The 24,281-nt window shown below is 42.9% G+C and overlaps 1 protein-coding gene across 2 annotated transcripts; it reads left to right on the plus strand.

Moving 5' to 3' along the window:
• The first annotated feature begins 614 nt into the window (after nt 1-614).
• CASC3 (CASC3 exon junction complex subunit) lies at nt 615-22,738 on the plus strand. 2 transcript variants are annotated; one of them, XM_004012858.5, is made up of 14 exons: nt 615-1,287; nt 1,657-1,684; nt 2,163-2,200; nt 14,415-14,573; nt 14,679-14,830; nt 15,376-15,552; nt 15,730-16,415; nt 17,707-17,771; nt 18,462-18,576; nt 18,812-18,910; nt 19,167-19,381; nt 20,004-20,126; nt 20,313-20,376; nt 21,030-22,738. In XM_004012858.5, the coding sequence occupies exons 1-13, from the start codon at nt 760-762 to the stop codon at nt 20,334-20,336; spliced, it is 2,409 nt and encodes an 802-aa protein (XP_004012907.2). In that variant the 5' UTR covers nt 615-759; the 3' UTR covers nt 20,337-20,376; nt 21,030-22,738. The 2 variants fall into 2 exon arrangements, with proteins under 2 accessions (XP_004012907.2, XP_060251569.1); XM_060395586.1 differs by having other exon boundaries at nt 20,004-22,738.
• The last annotated feature ends 1,543 nt before the right edge of the window (nt 22,739-24,281 follow it).

Genomic DNA, 24,281 nt, shown 5'->3' on the forward strand with positions numbered 1-24,281 from the left:
AGGTGCACAGTTAGCTCATGCTTCTTATATGTTTTTTATTATGGTACAGAGAAAATATACAAATTTTTTTTCCTTGCTGAAAAATGTGTTGCTAAAATCACAGCATTCTGTCATCTACCTGCTTGGCAAGAAAATCATTTCGGGATATTAAACCAATGCCCGTTCCTATGATTATCTCTAAGTCGGTTCCAAAATTTTAGTAAGATTACCATCTGGTTTAGACGGTAAAGAATTCGCCTGCAATGTGGGAGACCTGGGTTCAATTCCTGGGTTGGGAAGATCCCCTGGAGGAGGGCATGGCTACCCGTCCGTGTATTCTTCCTTGGAGAATCCCCATGGACAGAGGAGCCTGGTGGGCTACAGTCCATGGGGCCGCAAGGAGTAGGACACGACTGAGCGACGAAGCACATCGTATTAGCCTGCACTTTCAGGGAGGTGATGGCTGGGGTGGGAAGACACATGAAGGGGGAAGAAATGAGAATACAGGGGAAACACTACTGCTGCAACACTAAATCCTCGGGCTTCCCTACAGACAACTGGTTTCTCCCCCGCCCTTTAGTTTAAAATAGACTGATAAATCTCAAGCAGCACAACGGCTTCAGAGGTTTCTTGATTCGTGGTTTTTACTAAGCAAACGAATGCAGTCAAACGATCTGCTTCAAACGTAGGTAGAAATGAGAGATGAAAAAGAAAATCATAAAACAACTCTAATGCCGCAGTGAAGCTGTGACAGGTCAACACTATCCACTCAAGCCCAAGATGGCCGGGCAAGGACCGGAGCCGACTGCCCGCCCAAGAGCAACTCTCCTCGCCAGGGGCCCAACCGCCGGGAAGTCAGGGGCCTCACCACGCCCCCTCATGTCACCAATTACGCAATTCCGCGCACCCGCAAACGTGCTGCAGCGTGCCAGCTCCGCCCCTAGCCCCTCCCCCCGAAAAACGGGGCGAACAGCGCCGCAAGTGAAGCATGCTGGGACCGGCTCTCAAGCCTCCCGGCAGCCCCTGCGACGGGCGGGGTACGTCAGGATCTGGCCAGCGGCGGCCGTTCTCCGTAAGATGGCGGACCGGCGGCGGCAGCGCGCTTCGCAGGACACCGAGGACGAAGAATCTGGTGCCTCCGGCTCAGACAGCGGCGGTTCCCCGGCGCGGGGCGGCGGGAGCTGCAGCGGTAGCGTTGAAGGCGGCGGCAGCGGCTCTCTGCCTTCCCAGCGCGGAGGCCGAGCTGGGGCCCTTCATCTGCGGCGAGTGGAGAGCGGGGGCGCTAAGAGCGCTGAGGAGTCGGAGTGTGTGAGTGCGCGCGGGCGGGGCGGACCGGGGGCGGGGTGTAGGTGGTGATGGGAGGCTGGGAGTTGACTGTAGATGCTGAGGCGTAGTGTGTTGGAGAAGAGGAGAGCGATCCCGGTGCGGTTTGCATCCGGAGCTCCAAGGGAAGAGAAGGGATTGAGGGTTTGTTGGGGGACAGGCGGAACTGCTGCGGATGGAAAGCGGATATTTATTCAGAAATTGGAACTGGAGGTGGATAGATGGGGCCTCCCTCAGATCTTGTCTGTTAAAGATATACCTTCCCTCGTCTCCCTTTTCAACCATTTTGTGTTCATTCTTCGTTTCTCCACCCCCTGGAAATCATAGAACTAACCCATGTCTTCTTTCCTTCAGGAGAGTGAAGATGGCATCGAGGGCGATGGTGAGTAGCATCATGATAGAGATCTTTGCCCCCAGACTCAGGTCACCTGTCTGCAGCAGTTGACATCCTCTCAGACTGTTCAGTGGAGAAGGAAATGGCAACCCACTCCAGTATTCTTGCCTGGAGAATCCCAGGGACGGAGGAGCCTGGTGGGCTGCTGTCCATGGGGTCGCACGGAGTCGGACACGACTGAAGTGACTTAGCAGCAGCAGCAGCAGCAGACTGTTAAGGGTTTTGGGGAGGGTGCCACAAAGGGGCTCTTTGTAGTTTAACGTTCAAGAGCATAAGTTTTAGCTGTATGATCTTGGGAAAGTCAAAGTCACTCTTTAAACCTGTTTTCCATTTGTAAATGGGGACTCATAGGTTGATGTCAGGATTAAATGAGAGTTTTAGCTTGACCCACAACAAGCACTGGAAGATGTATTTGTAAAATTTCTGTTCCATTTTTTTTTCTTTATATGTTTCTGTTTTCTTTCAGCTGTTCTCTCGGATTATGAAAGTGCAGAAGATTCAGAAGTGAGTGTGATAGATTCTTTTTCCTATGATGTAGGTTGGAAAATGTGTTTTAAAAATTGTACCCACCTGTGGTTTGAAAGCATCTGACCTGTTTGTTACTCCACTTGTGCATTCTTCATTTATGCTTCTGAAAAACTATTATAAAAAGTGTTGTTCAGTTATAGAGAGGGAAGCTTTGTATAAACCTCTTCAGGCCACATGTGTTACACTGTTAATAGCTGACCTTTCCCCCTATCTAAAGAAAATAAGATGCTAAATATGAGAATGAGAACATTCTTTGGCCCTTCACAGGCTGTTTCACACTCCGTTTTATGATGCCTCGGTGGTGAAACCAACCATTTGGGTATTTTTTTTGAGTATATCTGAAGACCTCAGAAGGGTAGGATTCTGAGTGGTTTGTGTCAGAAACATTTCTCAGTTTATGGATGAGGTTTTCTGTCTTTAGCAGAAAGTTTCCCTAAGCCAGATGTTTGTGAACTTAGTTTGCTTTGATTGGATAAACTAGAGATGTTATCAGAATGACTACTTGTTTCCTGGAACTGTTGAATAGAGCTCTGATTTATACAGAAAGAATTGGATTGTGGATTCAAAGGTTCATTCTGTAAATTTTGTAGAACTGTTACTACATACTAGAATTACCATTAAGCCTTGGAGATGCAAAAGTGAACACTGTAACAAAGTTCCTATGTTTCGGAATCTTACAGCTTAGTAAGGAAGTCAGACAAACATTGAGGAAATCATAGGACTTGGTGACAACTGCTGGCGGTTGGGTTAAATAAGGTGTTAATGACTGGGTACTGATTCCATATTAGGCAGTCAGAGAAGAATAAATTGGAGTTAGCCAGGCAAATCATGTTCTAGGCGGAGGGAACAATAGCTGCAAAAGCTCAGAGATAGGAGGGAAGGTTGACTATCTGGAAACTTGGAAGTAGTTTGGTGTGGCTGGAACATCGTTGGGACAGGATGGATACCAGAAATAAAGGCAAATTATAGAGTAGGGGTCAGATCATGCAGGGATTACTTCTTTCTCTTTATTAAATGCCTTCTCAGTGCCAGGAGCTGTGCTAGGCCCTGGAATAAAAGATACATGGTTCTGCTCTCATGGAATTTACATTCCAGATCAGAGAGGGAAAATACAGACAGTTAAGTAATTACAAAAACCTTTTGTTAAATGCCATGATATGGGACGCATAGGGTGCTTTGGGAGCACATGGCAGGGGCAGCTAACTGAGTATAGGGTGTTTGGAAGTATTTACAGGAGGGACTCTTCAAATAGAGACCTGAATGATGAGTAGGAGTTAGCTAGCTAGAATTTTCTTAGCAGAGGAAACAGTCCGAGAAGAACGTCCAGAAGGGGTGGGATTGGAGGATAGTGAGTTGCAGGACATGGAAGATTTAGTATAACTGGTGGTAAGGATGAATCTCAGTCTAAATCTTAAAGCACTTTATAAGCCTGGTTGAAAAAGTATTTGGATTTTATTCTAAGAAAGTAAAACAGGGTTTTAAACAAGAGTATGATATGGAGTATGGATTAGACTTAAATTTTAAAGCAGTGTTTGTCAGATCCAAGGAACGTCTACATGAAAGAAAATCCTGTTGAAACAGACTCTTGCAGGAGGGCAGACTCAGATATTTATATGTTAACAACATCCCAGGTTGATTCACAGTAATATTTTAAAATTATTGTCTTTAACAATTGTTTTGTGTGCAGTGGGGAGAATTATCTGAAGGGAGCAAGATTAGAGGCAGAAAAACTAGTTAAGAAAGCTACTGTGGAAGACTAGGAAAGCAGAAAATGTGGCGGCAGTGGCAACAGAAGTGGGCAGCACTGGCAGCCATTTAGGCTGTGGGATGGCGAAACGTGGTGACTGGTGGTTGACTGACTTTCTGTGAAGTCAGTTGTAAAGTTACCCACAAAGAATTAAAGGAGGATGAGAGGTTTGGGAGTGAGTAATGTTTGCAGTAGTCATTAAAGAATGGAAACATCGGAAAGGCTGCCAGGCAATGTGGAGTATTCAGTGAGGTTTGGTGATTGTGACTTTGTAGCAGTTTACCATTATGTATATAATGAGTTTGGATGTTACTCTAACAGCAAAGAAAGAAAGGCTGGCTATTGGAGGCTTAACTGGAGGAGGATCTGAGGATGAGGGAAGACTGAAGACAGAGCTGTTAAGAGAGTAGTCCAAGGAGCGTGATAGTGCCCTAAAGAAGGGACAATGGCAGTGGCACCGCAAGACGTAGATTTGAGAGATATTTAGGTATTATTATTAATAACAATTTCTTGATTGATTGAATGTGGAGCCTGAATTAAGGAGTCAGAGAAGAGAATTCTGCTGAAACTGGAAAGACTGCCGTTTTGGTTCCTATAAGCTTTAGATGCCTAGCACTGTTTGACCTCTCCTGAAGGGAGATGTTGATCCAGGTGAGGGCTGGGACCTGACCAGATGCCTGTGATAGAGCCAGAAAGTTTACTGACAAGAACAGCGACAGCATGGTGAGGGAAGGGAATGGGGTGAGGGAGCTTGGTGATCTGGGTTTCTCTAGCTTCATCCAAAGCCCTAGAATAATGCTGAATGTTTTGACTCTTGCTCATGAGTGTCCTCTGTTGTTTTGTCCCAAGACTGACTTCTGCCTCACATAACCTGTCTGCAATCCAACCTTCAGATTTTAATATCCATTTCCTTCAGCTCTGAGCAGAATGCAAGCTCCTGGAGGGCTGAGACTGTCTTTGTCACTGTTCTATCCTGGGAGCTTAGAACAGTATCTGTGATAGGCCCTCAATAAACTTTCCTTGGATTAGTAAATGAAATAGAACTGCAAGGACTTTTCTTCTAAATACATTTTATTTTGGAGTAATTCTGCATTTACAAAAAAAATCGCAAAGAGAATATAGATGTTCCACAGGCTTTTCACCCAGTTCTTCTAATGTTAACATTTAGAATGACTTATTTAAATTAATTTGGTTTTTTTGACACACATTCCTGTGTTAACACTGCAATTCTACTTTACCCTTTACATTTGAGCATTTATCATTTGGAGAAATCTTTTTTCATAAGTAAAGTATCATAATACAATTTCATTACATGTGAGATTCAGCTCCTGTTGTAAAAACTAGTAATTATAAGGGGAAAAAAAGTGTTGTTACCTTAAGAAAAAAGATTGTGCTAATAATGTTGAAGTTCAATACATTTGTAATAGCAAAAAAAAAGAAAAAGGAGTCCAAGTAATGCCCAGGTTGGAGAATGGTGTTGGTCACTAAGAAAGGGACCACAGGAGGAAGAGATTCCGGGAAGGACAGTGTTGGGTTAAGTTTTGGATGTTTTGAGATTGAGGAACAGGTGCAGCGTTGATGTGGCAATATCTGGTATGTGTTGCCTAAAATTTAAGAGAGGAGTGTAGTTCTGTTGTGTCAAATAGGATAGTCACCAGCCATATGTGGCTATTCGAGTTAATAAAAAAGTTCAGCTCTTCATGTGTATAGGTAAAAACATTTCCCTCATTCCAGCGAGTTTTGTTGGACAGCACTGATCTAGATTAAAGAGTTTGACTTGATATTTTGCCTTACGTAGTTATCTGTTACTTGATTGCATTTCTTCTTAGTTACTAACTGTGTATACCTAGATGCTATGCTTAGTTTTGCCTGTTTCTTAAATTTTGATCTGTCTCTTAGTCTGACAGATTAGTTTTTCATCCTTTTTTTAATAGTGTATCTTTAAAAAAGATTTTGATGGTCACTCACTCATTGTGCAACTCACCATGCTATCTGTATCCATTGTATTTCTTGCAAATTGTCTTTCCATGGTAGCCATGGAAAATAGCAATATGACTCAAAGCTTTTATCTTGCACAGAACTGGCTGATCACCTAATTTTCTTTCCCTTATAAGTCACTTGCTATTTTTGTCTGGATATTCCCAGTATATTTTCCTTTAAGGTCCGATAGTTATATTATACTTTGTCTTGGACTCGGTCATTCTGGTTCAGTATTCATAGGTATGAGAGGCTCTGTACAGTATGGCATGGAACTTCCATCCAAATACATCCAAATACTCTTTTCCTGTCTTCAGTAAACGACCCTTTCTCTTTAATCCTTTGTAGTATCTCTGTTTTCTTTTGATTACTGTGTTTATTCACTCTTGTTTGTGTTCCTTCTAGTTCTAGACTTTATATTTTAACTGATTTTTAAAATTTCTAATATCTTCTTGAGTTCATTTCTGGATTTTTTAAATTCTGGTTGATGTTCTTTCATGCCATATATAATATTTTTAAGGTCTTTTTTTGCTCATTTTGAAATAGAAGTTGCAGTTTTGGTATGATATGCATATGTCTTTCTGGCATGCTTTCATTGTAGGAGTGCTAGTCACTAGTCACTAGTGAAGTCGCTCAGTTGTGTCCGACTCTTTGCGACCCCATGGACTGTAGCCTACCAAGCTCCTCTGTCCATGGGATTTTCCAGGCAATAGTATTAAAGTGGGTTCCCATTTCCTTCTCTAGGGCATCTTCCTGACCCAGGGATCGAACCCGGGTCTCTCGCATTGTAGACAGATGCTTTACCATCTGAGCCACCAGTGCTAGTCTACTTTTTTTTTTTTTCTTTTAGTAAGTTTCTGTGGGATTTGATCTCTGTATTTCTCTTTTGTTGATTTTTACGTAGTCTTCCTGATCTTTTCAAAGGAAGTATGGCTCAAAGTAGCTTTTTCTAACTTCATAGAACTCCCTCCTCAGATGTTTTCCCCTAGTGTTAAAACACACACACATACATATATATATATATGGCTTTCTGAGATTTCCTGGTTTTGTTCCCTTCTCTAATTTGCTTTGGACCTTCTTCCTTCCTTCATTCCTTTTGTCCCTCTTCTGCTGAACTGATTCTCTTCTCAACAATTTTTATCTTCAGTGTGGTACTCTATCCTCAAGGGAACCCCTGGCAGCCAGGTTGATTTTAAGATTTCATAAGGCTTGGATTGCTCCAGCCCTTTCGGACCTTCTGACTGCAAGATCCGTAAACTCACATTCTATTAGAGACAGCAAAACCCCTTCTGGTTTCAACTGTTGTTTTTGGTTTTACTTTCTGTTGACTGCCTGTTGACTAGTTCAAAGTTCTCCTGTTTGCAGGTCCATTTACCGCTCTCTGCTTTTCCAGCCCTGACACCAATCTGATGCAGGTCTTGTGGCAGTTGTTGCTTTGCTCATGTGCTTGTATTTTGGGGTGTGGGGGATACCTTGTAACCTAGTTTTGTTGTAAATATTGTCCAGAGGGTTTTGATTTTGCTGTCAGAAGCCCCCATTTGATGTGGAGATTTGAAGAGATCAAAAACTATGCTGCTGCCATTTTTTCCAGAATCCTCTGAGGAAACATTTTTAAAGAAATTAGACTGTGAAAGGGAGGCTAGAGAGATGGCAGCTGGAAAGAAGGCTCTAAGGTCAAGAGAGGGTTTGGTGTTATTTTTTGAGTTGGAAAATCAAGTATGCCTAAAGGTTGAAGAAACGATTAAAAAGGGAAAGCAAAGGGAGAGGATAGGTACTAAGTGTGTGATGTCCTTGATTGAGTATATGAGAAGAAGTAGGAACCAGATGAGAAAACTGTCTTCCGCTGTAATTATAGAGAGGTGGGAAGGAAAGGTGTATGGGAAGGAAGCTGGTGTTCCCTTTGTTTTGTTTTCCTTGTGAAATATAATAGGAGGAAAAACATAAAAGAATGGTTGTTGATGAAGAGACAGTATAGGAATTTTGAGATAAAGGAAGTTTAAATAGTTGAGGCTGGAGGTGGCACTGATAAATAAAGTTGTAGGATTTTTTTTTTAATCCCCCTTAGTGATGATCAGTAGTCTAGTTGTAAGCTTAGGAAAAGCAGACAGTTTGGTTGATCCAGTCCTGAGCACATGGGAATAGGGGATTGGAGGGAGCTACCGATAGGGCTGAAATGATCGGGCCACAGAGTCTAGAGAGAGAAGGCGAATGTGGGAGAGGACTGATAGGCAGAGAAAAGGTGGGAATGTCAATGAAGCGGATGTCTTAAGAAATGAGAGGGAAGAATAAAGGAATAACTGGGGACGGACAGGAACAACAGGCAGGATTTGGGGGGAAAACAGCTTTATTGAGATATAATTTATGTGCCATTCAACTTACCAGTTTAAAATGTCTAGTTCTGTAGTTTTTAGTATATACAAGTATGTACAACCATTACCATAGTCAGTTTCAAAATATTTTCATTACTTCAAAAAGAAATTTTGTACCCTTTAACTGTCACTCACCCCCCACAGCTCCTCCGTTCTCATTTCCCTCCAGCCCTTAACAACCACATACTTCCCTTCTGTGTCTAGAGATTTCCTTATTCTGGCCTTCTTTATGAACAGAATCATATGTGATAACATATGACTGGCTTCTTTCACTTAACATATTATTTCCGAAGTTTTCACCCAAATTGTAGCATGTATCAGTACTTCATTCCTTTTCATGGCTGAATAATATTCCATTGTGGGATTTCCCTGGCTCAGACAGTAAAGAATCCACCTGGAAATTCTGGAGAATCCCATGGACAAAGAAACCTGGCGGGCTGCAGTCCATGGGGTCACAGAGTCAGACATGACTGAGTGACTAAGCACACACAATATTCCATTGTATGGGTATACTATATTTTATTTATCCATTCATCTGCTGACAGATATTTGAGTTTCTATTTTTTTATGAATAATACTGCTAAAAATATCTATGTTCAGGTTTTTGTGTGGATGTGTGTTTTCGTTTCTCTTGGGTATGTACCTAGGAATAGAGTTGCTAAGTCATATGGTAACTGTTCCGTTGTTTGAGGAGTTGTCAGACTGTTTTCCAAAGCAGCTGCACCATTTTACATTCTCAGCAGCCATGTATGGGGATTACAGTTTCTCCACATACTCAATGGCACTTATTATTGTCTTGATTTTTTAATTCTGGTCATCCTAATAGGTGTAAAATGGTAACTTGATATGTATTTACCTGATGTTGAGCGTTTTGTCTCGTGCTTGTTGGCCATTTGTGTATCTTCCTAGGAGAAGTGGCTATTCAGATACCTTGTCCATTTTTAAATTATTTATTTGTTTATTTTTGGCCGTGCTGGGTCTTCGTTGTTGCCGCAAGCAGGGGCTGCTCTTCAGTTGCAGTGGCACAGACCTCTCATTGTGGTGGTTTCTCACTGCAGAGCATGGGCACTAGGGTGCACAGGCCTCAGTAGTTGTTGCTCACGGGCTTTAGAGCACAGGCTTAGTAGGGCTGAGTAGTTGTGGTGCACGGGCTTAGTTGCCCTGTGGCACGTGGAATCTGCCTGGACCAGGGATCGAACCTGTGTCCTCTACATTGACAGGTGCATTCTTAACCATTAGACCACCAGGGAAGTCCCACTTTGTCGTTTGTTTCTTTTTAATCATTGAGTTGTAAGAGTTCTTTACATGTTCTAGATTTATTTCTTATCATCTATATGATTTGCAAGTGTGTTTTTTCCATTGTTTGGGTTGTCTTTATTCTTCCTTAATGGTGTTAAGTTTTCAGTTTTGATGAAGTCTAGTATATTTGTTTTTTCTTTAGTTGCCTGTGTCTGTTGGTGTCATGCATGTCAAAGAAGCTTTTGCTGAATCTGTGCCAAATCCAAAGGCTTGTTTTCTTTTAAGAGTTTTATAGCTTTAGCTCTTAGTTTTAGGTCTTTGATCCATTTTGAGTTAATCTTTGTATGAGGAGTGGGGTAAGAATGTAACTTCATTCTTTTTTATGTGGCAGTACTGATGAAAACCTGGGGTATTTAAATTTAAGATTTTTTAAAGTAGATCAGATTTACTTAAAATGTGTAGCAGTTCCAGGTAAGACTGGTCTGACATGTGTACATGAAAGTGGATGACTGAAGTGGAGATGAAAAGTGTGAGCTTATTTCCATAATTTTCAGATGAGTGACAGGGTAGACCCAGGCAAAGACAAAGGTGGAGGTTTTCCCGTTGAACTTATAGAGTGTCCCTGTGAAACCTTTTGTAAGTTGAAATGACTTAAAGCAAAGAAGCAATTACCTTAGGACGCTTCTCAGCAAGTGATGCACAAAATAAATTGAGGTAAAGCACCGGTGCTCACAGACACGGTTCAAAGCTGTGGCAGCTTGATGCTAAGAGGCTGAGTGTAGTTCTCAGGGCAGGAGCTTGGTGGTTGGTGGTCCCACGCCTTCAGCTTAGGGTATAGAGCTGCTTGTATGACAGCTCACTGCAAAGAAAACACTGAGTGCAGTTTTCACTTTTGCCTTTTTTAAAAAATCTTTTTCAAATTTCTTTCAGTTTGTGAAAACAAATACTACTATAGGTCTTTTATCAAAGAAAAAAAGCAAAATGGTGTAATCCAAACTTTCAAGAAGTAAGACATAGCTAGATGATAGAAACCTCAGAGAAGTAGGAATTTAAAATGAGGTGGAGTTGGGATTAGCAAATGGAAACTGGTATATATAGAATGGATAAGCAACAAAGTCCTACTGTACAGCATAAGGAACTATATTCAGTATCCTGTGATAAACTATAATGGAAAAGAATATGAAAAAGAATGTATAGGGACTTCTCTGATCCAGAAGTTAAGACTTTGTGCCTGTAATGCATGGGGTGCAGTTTTGATCCCTGTTTGGGGAACTAAGTTCCCACATGCCATGTGGCAAGGCCAAAAAAAACCTGTGTGTGTGTACATATACACACACATACATACAAACACACCCCCATATATATATATATAAAGTGTATATATAGTTATATTCCATGTATATACTATATATATATAACTATGCTACTTTGCTGTGCAGCAATAATTAAAATTATTATAATTCGACTATACTTCAATAAAAGATAAAAGGCGACAGAGATCTGGAAGAGACATTGAGAATGAGAAAGATAGATTCCCCTTTTACTCTGAAATATGTGGGGAATGGAAAAATGAGTTAAAACATCTGCGTGAGAATTCTGCCAGGGAAGCAGTTGCTTAAGTGGAGGGTTAGGCTTTAGAGTTGGGAGGGTGTTCACTAAATGGGAAAGGCAGCAGTAGGGAAAATGGTTTTGATGTCAGCCCATAGGCAAAGATGCTAAAGAATCTGCCTGCAGTTCAATCCCTTGACTGGGAAGATCCCCTGGAGAATGGCATGGCAGCCCACTCCAGTATTCTTGCCTGGAGAATTCCATGGACAGAGGAGCCTGGCAGTCCATTGGGTGGCAAAGAGTTGGAAATGAGTCACTAACACTTCCACTTCTGTAGCCAAAGAAGCTTGACCCTAGGGTAACACCTTGGCTTCAGTTACACCAGATTTTGATGCTAATTTGGAGTCTTCTCAGCACTATGCTATTTGTATCTTCTGTACTGCCCTGGAAACAAAATTACTTTCTCCTTTGGAATAAAAGAGTTGCCTCATTTGACATTCCACTACAGACTAAGAAGGGATAGAGCGTGAAACAAAGTTCTCTCATTAATCATGCTGATACTATTTTCAAATGTTTGAATTCAGTCAATGTGTGTTTGTTGGGAGGGGGGAAGGTTTGGGGTTGAAGCGGGGAGAAGCAGTGAGTTAAGGTCACATACACACCAAGCAAGATTCTTGCAACACATGCTGCAGGGAATCTAGGACCAAGGAAAGAACTGAATGATTACCACCCACCCATTCCCAGCTCAAGAGGAGAGAAAATTTCTTGTGATTGAGGGAAAATGGGAAGAATCTGGAGTACTTGGTTGTTAAAAAGCTGTAAATAAGGGCTTGGTTCTTATAGTGTGGGTGTGGTCTGTGAGCTTCATAACAGTATCACCTTTCTGGGAATCCTAACTCAAAACACTCAAGAGGCCAAAATACTTAGGCTGGACAGGGAATAAAGGGGAAGGGTAATTAATTGGCTTATCTGGGCCAGCCTGGCAGTCTAGGTCCTGTTTGAAAAAAGGTCAGAAACTCAGGGCTTGAGAGCTTCTTGTTTCATCAGGAATCTCAGTATCTTTGATCAGATTCCTAGGCCATCCTGGGCCTGGAGTTGGTCTGTTACAGATCGAGTGTCAGATCCAGTAGAAGAATAAGAGAACAGTGCACATGTCTGCTGGGGGCAGAGGTGTTTGGGCACCCTGACTTGTTAGCCCAGCAGTGGGGACTAGACCACCTTCCTTTGAACCCATCTCTTTGCGTCCTTAATGGCAACCCACTTCAGTGTTCTTGCCTGGAGAATCCCAGGGACAGGGAGCCTGGTGGGCTTCCATCTGTGGGGTCGTGCAGAGTCGGACACGACTGAAGCAACTTTGCAGCAGCAGCAGCAGCAGCAGCAGCAGCAGGTCTCTAGACCTACTTCCTTAGCCTTTAGCTCTGCCTCACTAGGTCCAAATCTTGGAAGGACCAGGATATGAGAGAGTAACTTGTAGTCTGAAGCCAGCCCCCTTAGCATGAATCTTAGCTTCTTTTTTTCCTTACCTGAAACAAGCCACACCTCTCTTGCCTAACCCTTTCTAGTTGCCTCAATTTAAAGGATGGCCTTAGGACCCTTCTTTGTATGGATAGATTTTCTACGTCACAAGCAGGATTATTCAGTTTTTTAAAAAATTGAAGTATAATTGATTGGATTATTCAATCTTGCTATGCCAAGAGAAGGAAAGGGAAGGGAGCACTTGGGCGTTAATATTTTTTTTTCCTAAGATGCAGTGGTTATACAAGTTCTAAAGTTTTACAAGTCAAAATTTTATAATTATATCATTCTAGACAGAGTTATTGGCCAAAGAGCTCTCCTGTTGGCAGAAAATTTAGTGTTCATATCATAGATCTAAAAAAAATGAAAGCCACTATTTCCCAACTTGAAAGTAATAGTGCCGTGGGAAAGTATGGAGTTATGATAAGGGATTGCAAATTCATTAACTCTGTTTCCATTATCTATAGACCAAATCAACATCTATGTTATATACTACTATTTTTTATATATATAAATTAATTAAAAATATTAATGTATTTTAAAGTATTATTGAACATATAGCAGTTGTTTGTCATTATGTGTTTTCTCAGTTCATGGGTACTATACTGTGCTATTTCTCATGGGATTCTATGAGAATTTTAGGTCCTAAAAGGGGATTCATGTAATCTAAAAGGTTGGGAATCTCTGCTGTAAGACATTTTGAGATGAGAGAATTAACAGCTTGAGTTAGAGTGTAGTTATTAGGCACTGCATGTTTAAGAGACAATTCATTGAGAGAGAAATTATGAAAAAGAAAGCTTCTTCTGTATGCTTTAGACACCTAAACGCCTCTGATCCATAGGCCCTGGGCTTCTTCCCCAGAGGCTGCAGCTATTTGTTTTGTTGGGTTTTTTTGCCATTTAGTTTGAGGTAAAATTGTACTGTATAAATTTAAGGTGTAACAACAGCATAATCGTTTGACTTACATCGTGGAATGATTATCACAATAAGCTTAGTGAAAGAGGTTGCTGCTCCTGACAGTTCCATGCGTATCTTACTGGAAAACCTAACGAGATCTATATAAGCTTGTTTATGTGTGCATATATATATTGTTTAGTCGCTAAGTTGTTTAGCCCACCTCCATCCGATGGCAAGAATATTGGAGTGGGTTGCCATTTCCTTCTCTAGGGAATCTTCCTGTCCCAGAGATTAAACCCACGTTTCTCGCGTTGGCAGATTCTTTATCACTGAGCCACCTGGGAAGCCGTGTACGTATATACACACACATATATTTATGTATGTGTGTTTTGTCTGAGCCATGGAGCTTGTGGATGGATCTTCGTTCTTCTACCAGGAGTTGAACCTGGGCCCTTGACAGTGAAGGTGTAGAGTCCTAACCACTGGACTGCTGGAGAATTCCCTGTATAGGTTTTTTTAATGTGGTTTTAATTTTTTTTTAAACGATGCTTCTATTCAGTAGGAATTTTAGTAAAAATATTGAAGTGTTTGCTTTTAATTCTCGCATTATAGTAAAATTTGTTAGAAAATGTTTTCCTAAAGAATGGAAAATTTTTAAATGCACTAGTTGGATCTTATCTCCATAGCTAACAGGGAAGCTTAAAGGGAAATTATTTATTTATTTGCACCAGGTCTTAGTTGCGGCATGTGGGATCTTTAGCTAGGCATGCAAACTCTTTAGTTGCCAATATGTGGGATCTAGTTCCCTGACCCAAGGGTTGAACCTGGGATCCCTGCATTGGGAGCACAGAGTCTTATCCATGGGACCACCAAGAAAGTACCAGGAAACTTTTTTCAGGGCGATGACGGGGAGTACAGTGAAGAGGAAAACTCCAAAGTGGAGCTGAAATCAGAAGCCAATGATGCTGCTAATTCTTCAGCAAAAGATGAGAAGGGAGAAGAAAAGCCTGACACCAAAGGCACTGTGACTGGAGAGAGGCAAAGTGGGGATGGACAGGTTAGTACCCACCAAAGGTACTAAATGGGTTCCATTTCCATTAGAGTTCTGGAACAGGGGCTTTTAAGCTTGGAGTGAGTAAAGAGCTCTTTATCTGTCTGACAGGAAAGCACAGAGCCTGTGGAGAACAAAGTCGGTAAAAAGGGCCCTAAACATTTGGATGATGATGAAGATCGGAAGAACCCAGCATACATACCCCGGAAAGGGCTCTTTTTTGAGCATGATCTTCGAGGGCAGACTCAGGAGGAAGAAGTCAGGTAACAGCCCCTTGCTACTGCTCTGTAATGTGTTAGTATTATATGTATTCCATGCTTACTACATGCCAGGCACTTTACTAAGTGCTTTACCTGTATTATCTTATTTACTGTTTACAACATTTTAAGGTAAGTATTATGATTATCCCCTTTGTACAAATGAGGAAAGTAAGACTTAGAATATTTAGTTACTTTTGGTGGAGGAGCTGGGATCCAGACTTCTATGTCAACTGCCTTCATTAATCTGAGGCTCAAGGCCTCTAAATACTTGCATAGGTGGCCTTACAGGAGAGAGATGTTTCCAGAGTGCTGAGTAGTTTGAAGTAAAGGCTTTCCTTATTTTTATACCTGTTACATTGATGCCCGGCAGGCCCTGCGGTGCTGTGATTCACCCTTGCTTTTGGAAGGCCTGTTGTGTATAACCTGTCTGGGAAGATGGAGAGATTACCTGAGTTCCTAATGTTTCTCTGCCAACCCTGTTTATTTCATGAACATCTTTACTTGGCAGAGTCTGCCAACTTAAGACACTTTTCCCTGGTTCCAACCAGACCCAAGGGACGTCAGCGAAAGCTGTGGAAGGATGAGGGTCGCTGGGAGCATGACAAGTTTCGGGAAGATGAGCAGGCTCCAAAGTCCCGACAGGAGCTCATTGCTCTTTATGGCTATGACATCCGCTCAGCTCACAATCCTGATGATATCAAACCCCGAAGAATCCGGAAACCTAGGTGAGGACATTTTGGAGCCTATATTATTGATATTTGCAAGGAAAAAAAAAAACTTCTGCTTTTAAAAATGCCATTCCGGCCCGTAATTGAATGGGTGAGGAATATGGGAAGTCTGCCTGACCCACAGTTTATATATCTAGTGGTCCCTTTTATTATTTCTCTGTTCCCTTTGTTCAGGTTTGGGAGTCCTCCACAAAGAGATCCAAACTGGATTGGTGAGCGGCCAAGTAAGTCTCACCGCCACCAGGGTCCTGGGGGCACCCTACCACCCAGGACATTTATCAACAGGAATGCTGCAGGTACTGGCCGCATGTCGGCTCCCAGGAATTACTCTCGATCTGGAGGCTTCAAGGAAGGTCGTACTGGTTTTAGGCCTGCAGAAGCTGGTGGACAGCATGCTGGCCGGTCTGGTGAGACTGTTAAACATGAGACTAGTTACCGGTCTCGGCACTTGGAGCAGACTCCTGTAAGGGATCCATCTCCAGAAGCAGATGCTCAAGTGCTTGGCAGTCCTGAGAAGGAAGAGGTAGCCCCTGAGATACCAAATCCTGCTCCTGATACTGCACCACCAGCTCCTGACAGGCCTGTTGAAAAGAAATCCTATTCCCGGGCAAGAAGAACCAGAATCAAAGCTGGAGATGCAGGCAAGGTTGCAGAGGAGGTGCCCCCTCCACCCGAAGGGCTGACCCCAGCACCTCCAGTTCCAGAAGCTACACCTCCTACGCCTGCTAAGACTGGAAACTGGGAGGCTCCAGTGGATTCTACTACAGGGGGTCTTGAACAAGATGTGGCACAACTAAATATAACAGAACAAAATTGGAGTCCAGGGCAGCCTGCCTTCCTGCAGTCACGGGAGCTTCGGGGTAGGTACCTAGGGTTAATGACTAGCTTTTATCCCTTTGCATCATTGGACTTAGGGGCATGGAACTAATGTCTCTCAGAGATGTGGTATCTGACAATATCTTCATTTTCATTAATTGCAAGAAACAAATGGATCCATAGGTATATTCATCCAAAGAGCTCAGAGCAGCTTTATCTGTTACATAAGACTAGCCCACTACTTTGCTTACTATTTACTATTAACTGATCAGTCACCGCTATTGAGCTTTGAGTGCAGAATCCTTTACCACTCTCTGTAGAAAAAGTGGAAGAAGGCAGTGTTCTTTATTATTTTAGCTAATGGTTAAATGTTTTAGTCTTCTAGAGCCAGGCTGCCCAGTAGAATTTTCTGTAATGATGATGCTTTTGAATACTTGTAATGTGGCCAGAGTGACTGAAAAACTGAATTTTTCATTTTTAATTAATTGAAATTTAAGTAACCATATGTGGCTAGTGGATACCATGTTGGGACAGCATAGTGCTCATGACTAGGAACTGCCTACCATCCCTTTGACCCATCCTTTTTTTTTTTCTTCCTCCAGTCAGATAGATCAGAGGATCTTTTCCATTGTTTCTGAAATCTAATTCAAACTTAGATTGGAAAACCTCACTTGGACTGGCAGTTTTAGCATCCTTCTCTGGTGTGCTTAATTTTGGAGTACCAAAAACTAGGGTAGCCTAGCCTAAACTGGGACCTGGAGTTGATCTTTGGATAGAGAAGTACACTCTATCGTGCCAGTGCCTTATTACTATTGGAAGACAGTCTCCAGAACATTCCTTTTTTGTCCTGAGTCATCTTCAACCAGAGGGGAATCTCTTCCCATACTTTTAGCCTAGACCTCTGTGCCAGAAATAATCAGAGGTAGATTTAGAACATCCTTCTCTGCCTAGTTGTTGCTCAGAAACATTAGAGTTGAGATTTTCCAATATGTTTGATAATATTATATGCTAATTATAACCTCCCAGGGATTCTGTATGGTAAATATTTGATGGGAAAATTTTGAACTTGCATTTTCTGAGTTGCATTACTGAAGTAATTTTTTTTTTTTCATGTTCAAAGGCTTTACTGCTATATTAAGGTGGCAGGCAATGGGGGCAAATTTCCAAATGCTGGTGTTGACAGAAAGCAGAGATAGTTTACAAGGGATTTTGTTAGTTTAAAAGATGAGAGCCATTCCCCATGTTGGATTCTTCACCCTGTCATTTTCTTGATGTATCTTTAGTTATGTTCACATCTATCTGCTCTGCAGCAGTGACTTTTTTGGTGTATTACAGGTATGCCCAACCATATACACATGGGAGCAGGACCTCCACCTCAGTTCAACCGGATGGAAGAAATGGTACAGAGGAGGAAAGGGGCGCACGTAGTAGAGGGTTGCATGTCACAGTTGGTCACTGTTTAAGCCAAGTTAGTTTTCCCATGTTTCCCTTTTAGGGTCTCTGGAAATGTATGGTTTAGGTTTGGGTTTAGAGCTTAATGTTTTTCATCAGTTTTTCAATTCATTTTGTAAAATTTTTTTTTGGCATGTACACACTGCTGTATGTATTTGGTTGCGCTGGGTCTTCATTGGTATTCAGTGGGTTTTCTCTAGTTGTGGACAGTGGGGGCTGCTGTCTGCTTGCAGTGCACAGTCTTCTCACTGTGGTGGCTTCTCTTGTTTCGGAGCACAGGCCCTAGGCGCATGGGCTTCAATAATTGTGGGACATGGGCTGAGTAGTTGTGACTTCCTGGCTCTAGGGCACACAGGCTTCAGTAATTGTAGTTCCCAGGCTCTGGAGTGCAAGGACTTCCGTGGTGGCACATGGGCTTAGTTGCTCTGAGGCATGTGAAATCTTCCCAGACCAGGGATCAAACCCATGTCCCCTGTATTAGCAAGCGGATTCTTATCAACTGTGCCACCAGAGAAGTCCTGCAAATACTTCTTTAATACAGCCATGTACCCAGTAAATGTTTTGCAGTATCTATGGGACGTTAGGAGAGAGTCAGCCTTTTGGAACTCTTCTTGCTCAGACCTCTTTCTTTCTTTCAGGGTGTCCAGGGTGGGCGAGCCAAACGCTATTCATCACAACGGCAAAGACCTGTGCCAGAGCCCCCTGCCCCTCCTGTGCATATCAGCATCATGGAAGGACATTACTATGATCCATGTGAGTTTATTTTTATAGCTGGGATATCTTTCTTGGTAGGATGGAGTGAACTAAAAGACCAGCCTTCTGAACTTCCCTTGTGACCTTTCATGGTGGTTAACAAACATTCTCTGGTTGCTGTTTTCTTCATATGGAAAATTGAGAACATCTTATCAGGGGCTTGGGGGACAAGGAAACTTGTCCATTTGATGGAAAGAGTGAGGATTTATGAGAGTCCCAATGTGATATCTTACAGTGCAGTTCCAGGGACCAATCTATACCCATGGTGACAGCCCTGCCCCACTGCCTCCTCAGGGCATGATTGTACAGCCAGAAATGCACCTTCCCCACCCAGGTAAGCTTTGCACCTCTGCTTGTATGCTTCCAGTACGTAAGGATGTGTGTTGGGGGCATCACAAACCCCAACTTTCTCAGCTCTATGCTGCTTGCTTATGAGGCTGGCCACTTTGGCTACATGGGCAACAAACTTCTCTTGGGTCCATCCTGAGGACTTAAAATCTGAGCCTGTTTGTGCTTAACAGTCCAGCCAGGCCATCCCATGGAAAAGGTGTTACCTTTTGTTTCAATTGTTGTTTCTTCTCCTTGTCCAGGTTTACATCCCCACCAGACACCAGCGCCTCTGCCCAATCCAGGCCTCTATCCCCCACCAGTATCCATGTCTCCAGGGCAGCCACCACCTCAGCAGTTGCTTGCTCCTACTTACTTTTCTGCTCCAGGCGTCATGAACTTTGGTAACCCCAGTTACCCTTATGCTCCAGGGGCATTGCCTCCCCCACCACCTCCTCATCTGTATCCTAACACACAGGTGAGATGGCTGATGAGATTTTCCTAAGTATACATCCTTTAAATCAGACAAGAATATAGGATGAGGAGAATACTCAAGGAATTCTAGAGAGCATTTCGGTGCCACTGATTTGCATGTGATGGTAGGAGCTGGAAATGCTACTGAGGTGATGCCTATCATTTGTGCATTCTCTTCCATTTTTTAAGTAGTGTTTCATTCAGTTGTTTTAGTATGTCTTAGGTGGGCATGTCTGCAATTTATTTAACTGCATAATAAAGCCATATTCTACTTACCAGCCCTACCCTTCCCTGTGCTGTTTAACTCCCAACAGGTTAACACCATCTGGTATCTGGAGTGTTACCACTGAACTCAGTGTCTTCTGTTTGTCAGCTGATGGTAGGAATTAGAGAAAGCTGGGCAGTACTTTGAAGAAGTAGGAACTATATTAGGACATACTAAGGCAGAAAAGAATAATTATTTTAAAGGGGGGCAGCTTAGAAATTCCCCTATACTCTTACAGATTCCCCTTATAAATTATAAAAAATTCCCCTATACTCTTATTTTTGTGCTTGAATAATATTTCCTATAGCATAGTTTGGATGAATTAATTCCTTTTTCTTTTCCTTGCTTATTGGACTCCCAGGCCCCATCGCAGGTATATGGAGGAGTGACCTACTATAACCCCGCCCAGCAGCAGGTGCAGCCAAAGCCCTCCCCACCCCGGAGGACTCCCCAGCCAGTCACCATCAAGCCCCCACCGCCTGAGGTATGCAAGCTTCTAGGAGAGGAGCTCTGAATAAAGGATGTTAGGGCACATCTGACATCAGTGGGCTTTCCTTTTCTTCAGATTTCCTTCCTTTTCTTGTTGTGTTTCTATGGAAAATGGTCTTTTTTCTTTTTCCTTTTTTAAAAAATAATGACCTAATAACAAATTTCAACTTTATGATTTCAGGTTGTAAGCAGGGGTTCCAGCTAATAGGAATTTCTGAATATTTTAAATCTAATATCAAATAAAAGTAAGTGTAAAACTTATTGTGACTCGGAATGTTCTTAAAACTAATATTCATGCTTACTCGCTCAACAATCACCTAATTAACGCTCTAAGTTGTAATCATGGGATGTCTCGGGGAGGTTCAGAGGAGTCCCAAAATTTGCCAATTTCTTTGTTTTATGAATGCATTAAGTAGGGTTGAGTGGAAACCATTGTCAGTATGGCAGCATTTTATTTGGGAAGATGGAAGGAAAAACTGCAAGAGGGCATTCTTTATTAAAGAAAAGGGGAAATCTGAATTTGAGGTGTTATAGCATAGCCAGTTCTAAAGGTTGTGGAGGAAGAACTTCCCTGGTGGTCCAGTGGTTAAGACTTCAAGCTGCCAGTCCAGAGGGTATGGGTCCGGTCCCTGGTTGGAAAACTCCTAAGATCCCATATGCCATGCAGCATGGCCAAAAGATTTTTTTAAATGATAATAATAAATAGATTTTAAAAACCACTCTTTAAAAAACAAAGGCTGTGGAGGACAGAAACCAGGAGGTTTTGTTGTTGTGTTGTTTAAGGGATATTTCTTTAGTGTACATTATTTAGAAATGTGGCTTCTTGAAAATAGCTTGTAAATGTCTGAAAGGTCCAGTAACATTTTGGTGGCTCTTCCCTTTTTCTCACTCCTGTCAGGACAGCAGAAATGAAAACCTAGGAGAGAAGAGAAAACAACTGGCTGTCTGCGCCAGGAGAGCATTGAAGATCCAAGGTGGCTCCTACCAGCGAGCAACTGAATGAAGGGGACTCCTGCCTTCCTCTGAGGATAGGCTCTTTTGGATAAATGAGAAACAAGTGGACTTTCTCCCATTCTCAATTTGCATTTGTGTCGACTGTGCTCAGAGGAGCAGAGATCCAGACAGCACAGGCTTCTGAGTCTAGGAGCCCACGTCGTTTGCTCTTCTTCACTTTCTCCTGGGAAATTTGTGTCTTCCCCTCCAGGCTCTGTCCTGTTTTGTTTTGTTTTCTAAGATGTCCATTTTTAAAGCCTGGCTTGTTGTTCTTAAATTAATATTCTTTTAGTCCATCACCCTACCCCATCTCCTGCCCCTCTTTTTCACTCTCTCTGCCTTTAAATTAAACAAGTTCATTCTTTGGTTTACTAGCTCCTCTGGGTTCCCTTTTGGCTTTTCCCTACATCCCAGATAATTGAGAACTTACCAGCCAGTCTGCCCCCACCAAGTCTACAAAGAGCTGACCTTTCGTTTTTTTCTTGGCGTTTTTTATTGTGTACTTAGAGTTTGTTAAGTTTTCTAATACTGTGGAAGCATTGCTGTCTGCACAGAATGTCCCATTGTGGAGAAAATCTCACTGTGGTAGGAGCCCTTTTTCTTGACTTGGGTTTTTAGAATTTTGAGCCTCCATCAATCAGTCTCTGTACTCTGATAATCTTTAGTTCTCTACTGAAGGCAGAATGTCAACAGTGGGGAGAGATGGCAAACCAGAAGATTTAGTGAGAAAGGGAGGGTAGAGTGAGAGCCTTTGCACCTTTGGGGTGTGTAATAACAGTCCTCAGGGCTCAGTCTTTGAGGTGAGTGGAGTTAGAGGGCTCTGCTCTTTTTTCCATCCTTTCTACCACACCCTTTTCCAGTTGCTATGGACCAATGCATCTCTAGAGGTAAATATTACCTAGCCAGCAATCGTCCCTGTCCATTGCAATTGCCCTTCTCCTCGTCTTTCCTGCTATAAGTGTTTTAGGTATTACTACCTTATTTTCCCAAGGACAGTTTTACTCCTGTCCTTGCAAACAGGATACCACACCTGGGCCTAAAAGCAGTCACTTTTCAGGGCAAGGGCTCCTCCCTCCTTTCCTCCCTATCTATGGCACTGAACCACTCCCCTGCTGCCTCTGCAGAAGAGATTCCTGTTACTACGGCACTTGCATCTGCCAGGGGTCACTTGGCCACTGTCCCTGTCTTACAGAACCTGAGGGAGAAGGTGGCAGCTGTGTCTCTCCCCAAGTAATGTCACTAATTCTGTCCCTTCTCTTCAGCAGTTGGCTTAACCACTTTGAGTCACAGGTGTGGGGTAGGAGGGGAGAGAGGCACTCAAGCTGGAACCCCCAAGGAGGAAATAACTAAGAGATTCTTCCAAGGGTAGCGCATGGTTGTGCCTTTTGTAGGCTGTTCCCTTTGCCTTAAACCCGAAGACGTCTCCTCAAGCCAGTGGGCCGCATGCCCAAATTCCCAGACCTTAAGACACTGTGACAGTTGTCTCTGTTGGTCCACTGTGTTTTGTTGCAAGAATTTCTCCATGTGTATTGTTGTTTGTAACTGTTTTGAAGAGCGCACATATGTGATTGGCATTGTGACTTGATGATAATAAAATTTAGACATGTAAACTTAGCTCCTTTGCCAGTGTTTTGCATGAGTCTTGATCTGGGAGGGAGGGAAGAGGACTCCCTGACTCCATAGAGTCACAGTCACAACTCTGGCCAGCTCACGCTTGAGAAATGGAAACCCAAAGAGGTGAGAAGCCCCTGTGGGGCCATAAGTGACTCCCCATCGATTAACTTTCTTAACCACATTGCCGCATAGACACCAGGAATATGCAGTCCTTTAGACTGCAAGTGCAGGGGCCAGAAAAACGAATAGATGCTGTGTGCCCACATGATATCTTGTATCCCTCATGCCTGCCTGCCTTTGTGTTTGGCAGGCAAGTTTCCCAGGGTGGTGCCCCACATGTCAATATAACTGTACCAGGTCCTGGATAAGGGGGAAGTGTGAAGTAGCTGTCCTCTTAAGGAAATTTGCACTGGCATGAAACATCAAGGACCACAGTATGAGAGGCTCGTATCAGTCTTAGTGCAATTAAAGAAGAGGGGACACTCCAGTATTCTTGCCTGAGAAATGTCATGGACAGAGGAGTCTGGCGGGCTACAGTCCATGGCATCGCTGAGTTGGACACAACTTAGAACAACACACAATCCGGCAGATTGTGATTTGGGGAAATCTTGATGGAAATGTGGCATAAAATGAAGAGTGAAGTGACCTAGCAATATGGAATACAGAATTTTGTAAGAAATTAAAATTTATGTATAGAATAATTAATAGTTGCATATATTCAAAGTCTGGCTAAAGGAAAAAAAGAGATCGAAAGACCAGCTGTGGCTTATGCTGCCAGTTAGCTAGGCCACTGGGTAGCTAGCTTTGAGTTGACTTGCTTCCTCCTCCAGATCCTGGGTGGTGTGGAAGTTTACTACAAAGGCTGTCCCTGGTGTAGGGCAGCAATTGAGTTCAGTGTGGAGCTGGCAGCAGCTGTCCTTGAGTCCCACAGATCTTTGTGGTATATCTTCAAATGACAGTTGGGACTCCCTCCTATGCCCATTGCTGCTGCTGCCACAGCCAGAGAACCATGTACTCTTCTGACCCTCACCCCAGATTTCTCTTTGAGTCATGTCAGTTAACTTCCCTTCTCCTATGCAGAGTGATGGGTAACTATGGGCCTGATCTCATGGGGTCATACAAAGAATGCCAGCCAGCCTTGGAGGTGGGTCGCTGGCAGGAGGAATAAGCTTGTTTAGATACTTCCCCCTCACCCCTGCCTCTTGATTCTCCAGTCCTGCAGTTAGATCCCATTGCTCTCTCTGTTGCCCTGGTAACCAGCTCAGCAAGAAGAAACTCAAGCTCAGCAAAGCCCCCAGGTTCTCTGCCCTCCCAGCCTGCCTCTCAGTGGGCAGAAAGAAGGCAACTGTTAGGGGCAGACAGATCAGCCTTAGGTAGTCCTGCTCTATCCCCTTCCAGAAGTCCATGGACTGGGTGCTTAAACTTTTTGGCCCCATTCTCCTCACAGGTGTTAATCACACCGCCCTCTTTCTCTGTTTCTTCCATCATAGAGTGTAGATGCCTTGACAACTATCTTCTCCATGAGGTCAGCACGTGGGCCTTA

This window comes from Ovis aries, chromosome 11 (genome assembly GCF_016772045.2).
Source record: "Ovis aries strain OAR_USU_Benz2616 breed Rambouillet chromosome 11, ARS-UI_Ramb_v3.0, whole genome shotgun sequence".
NCBI lineage: Eukaryota > Metazoa > Chordata > Mammalia > Artiodactyla > Bovidae > Ovis > Ovis aries.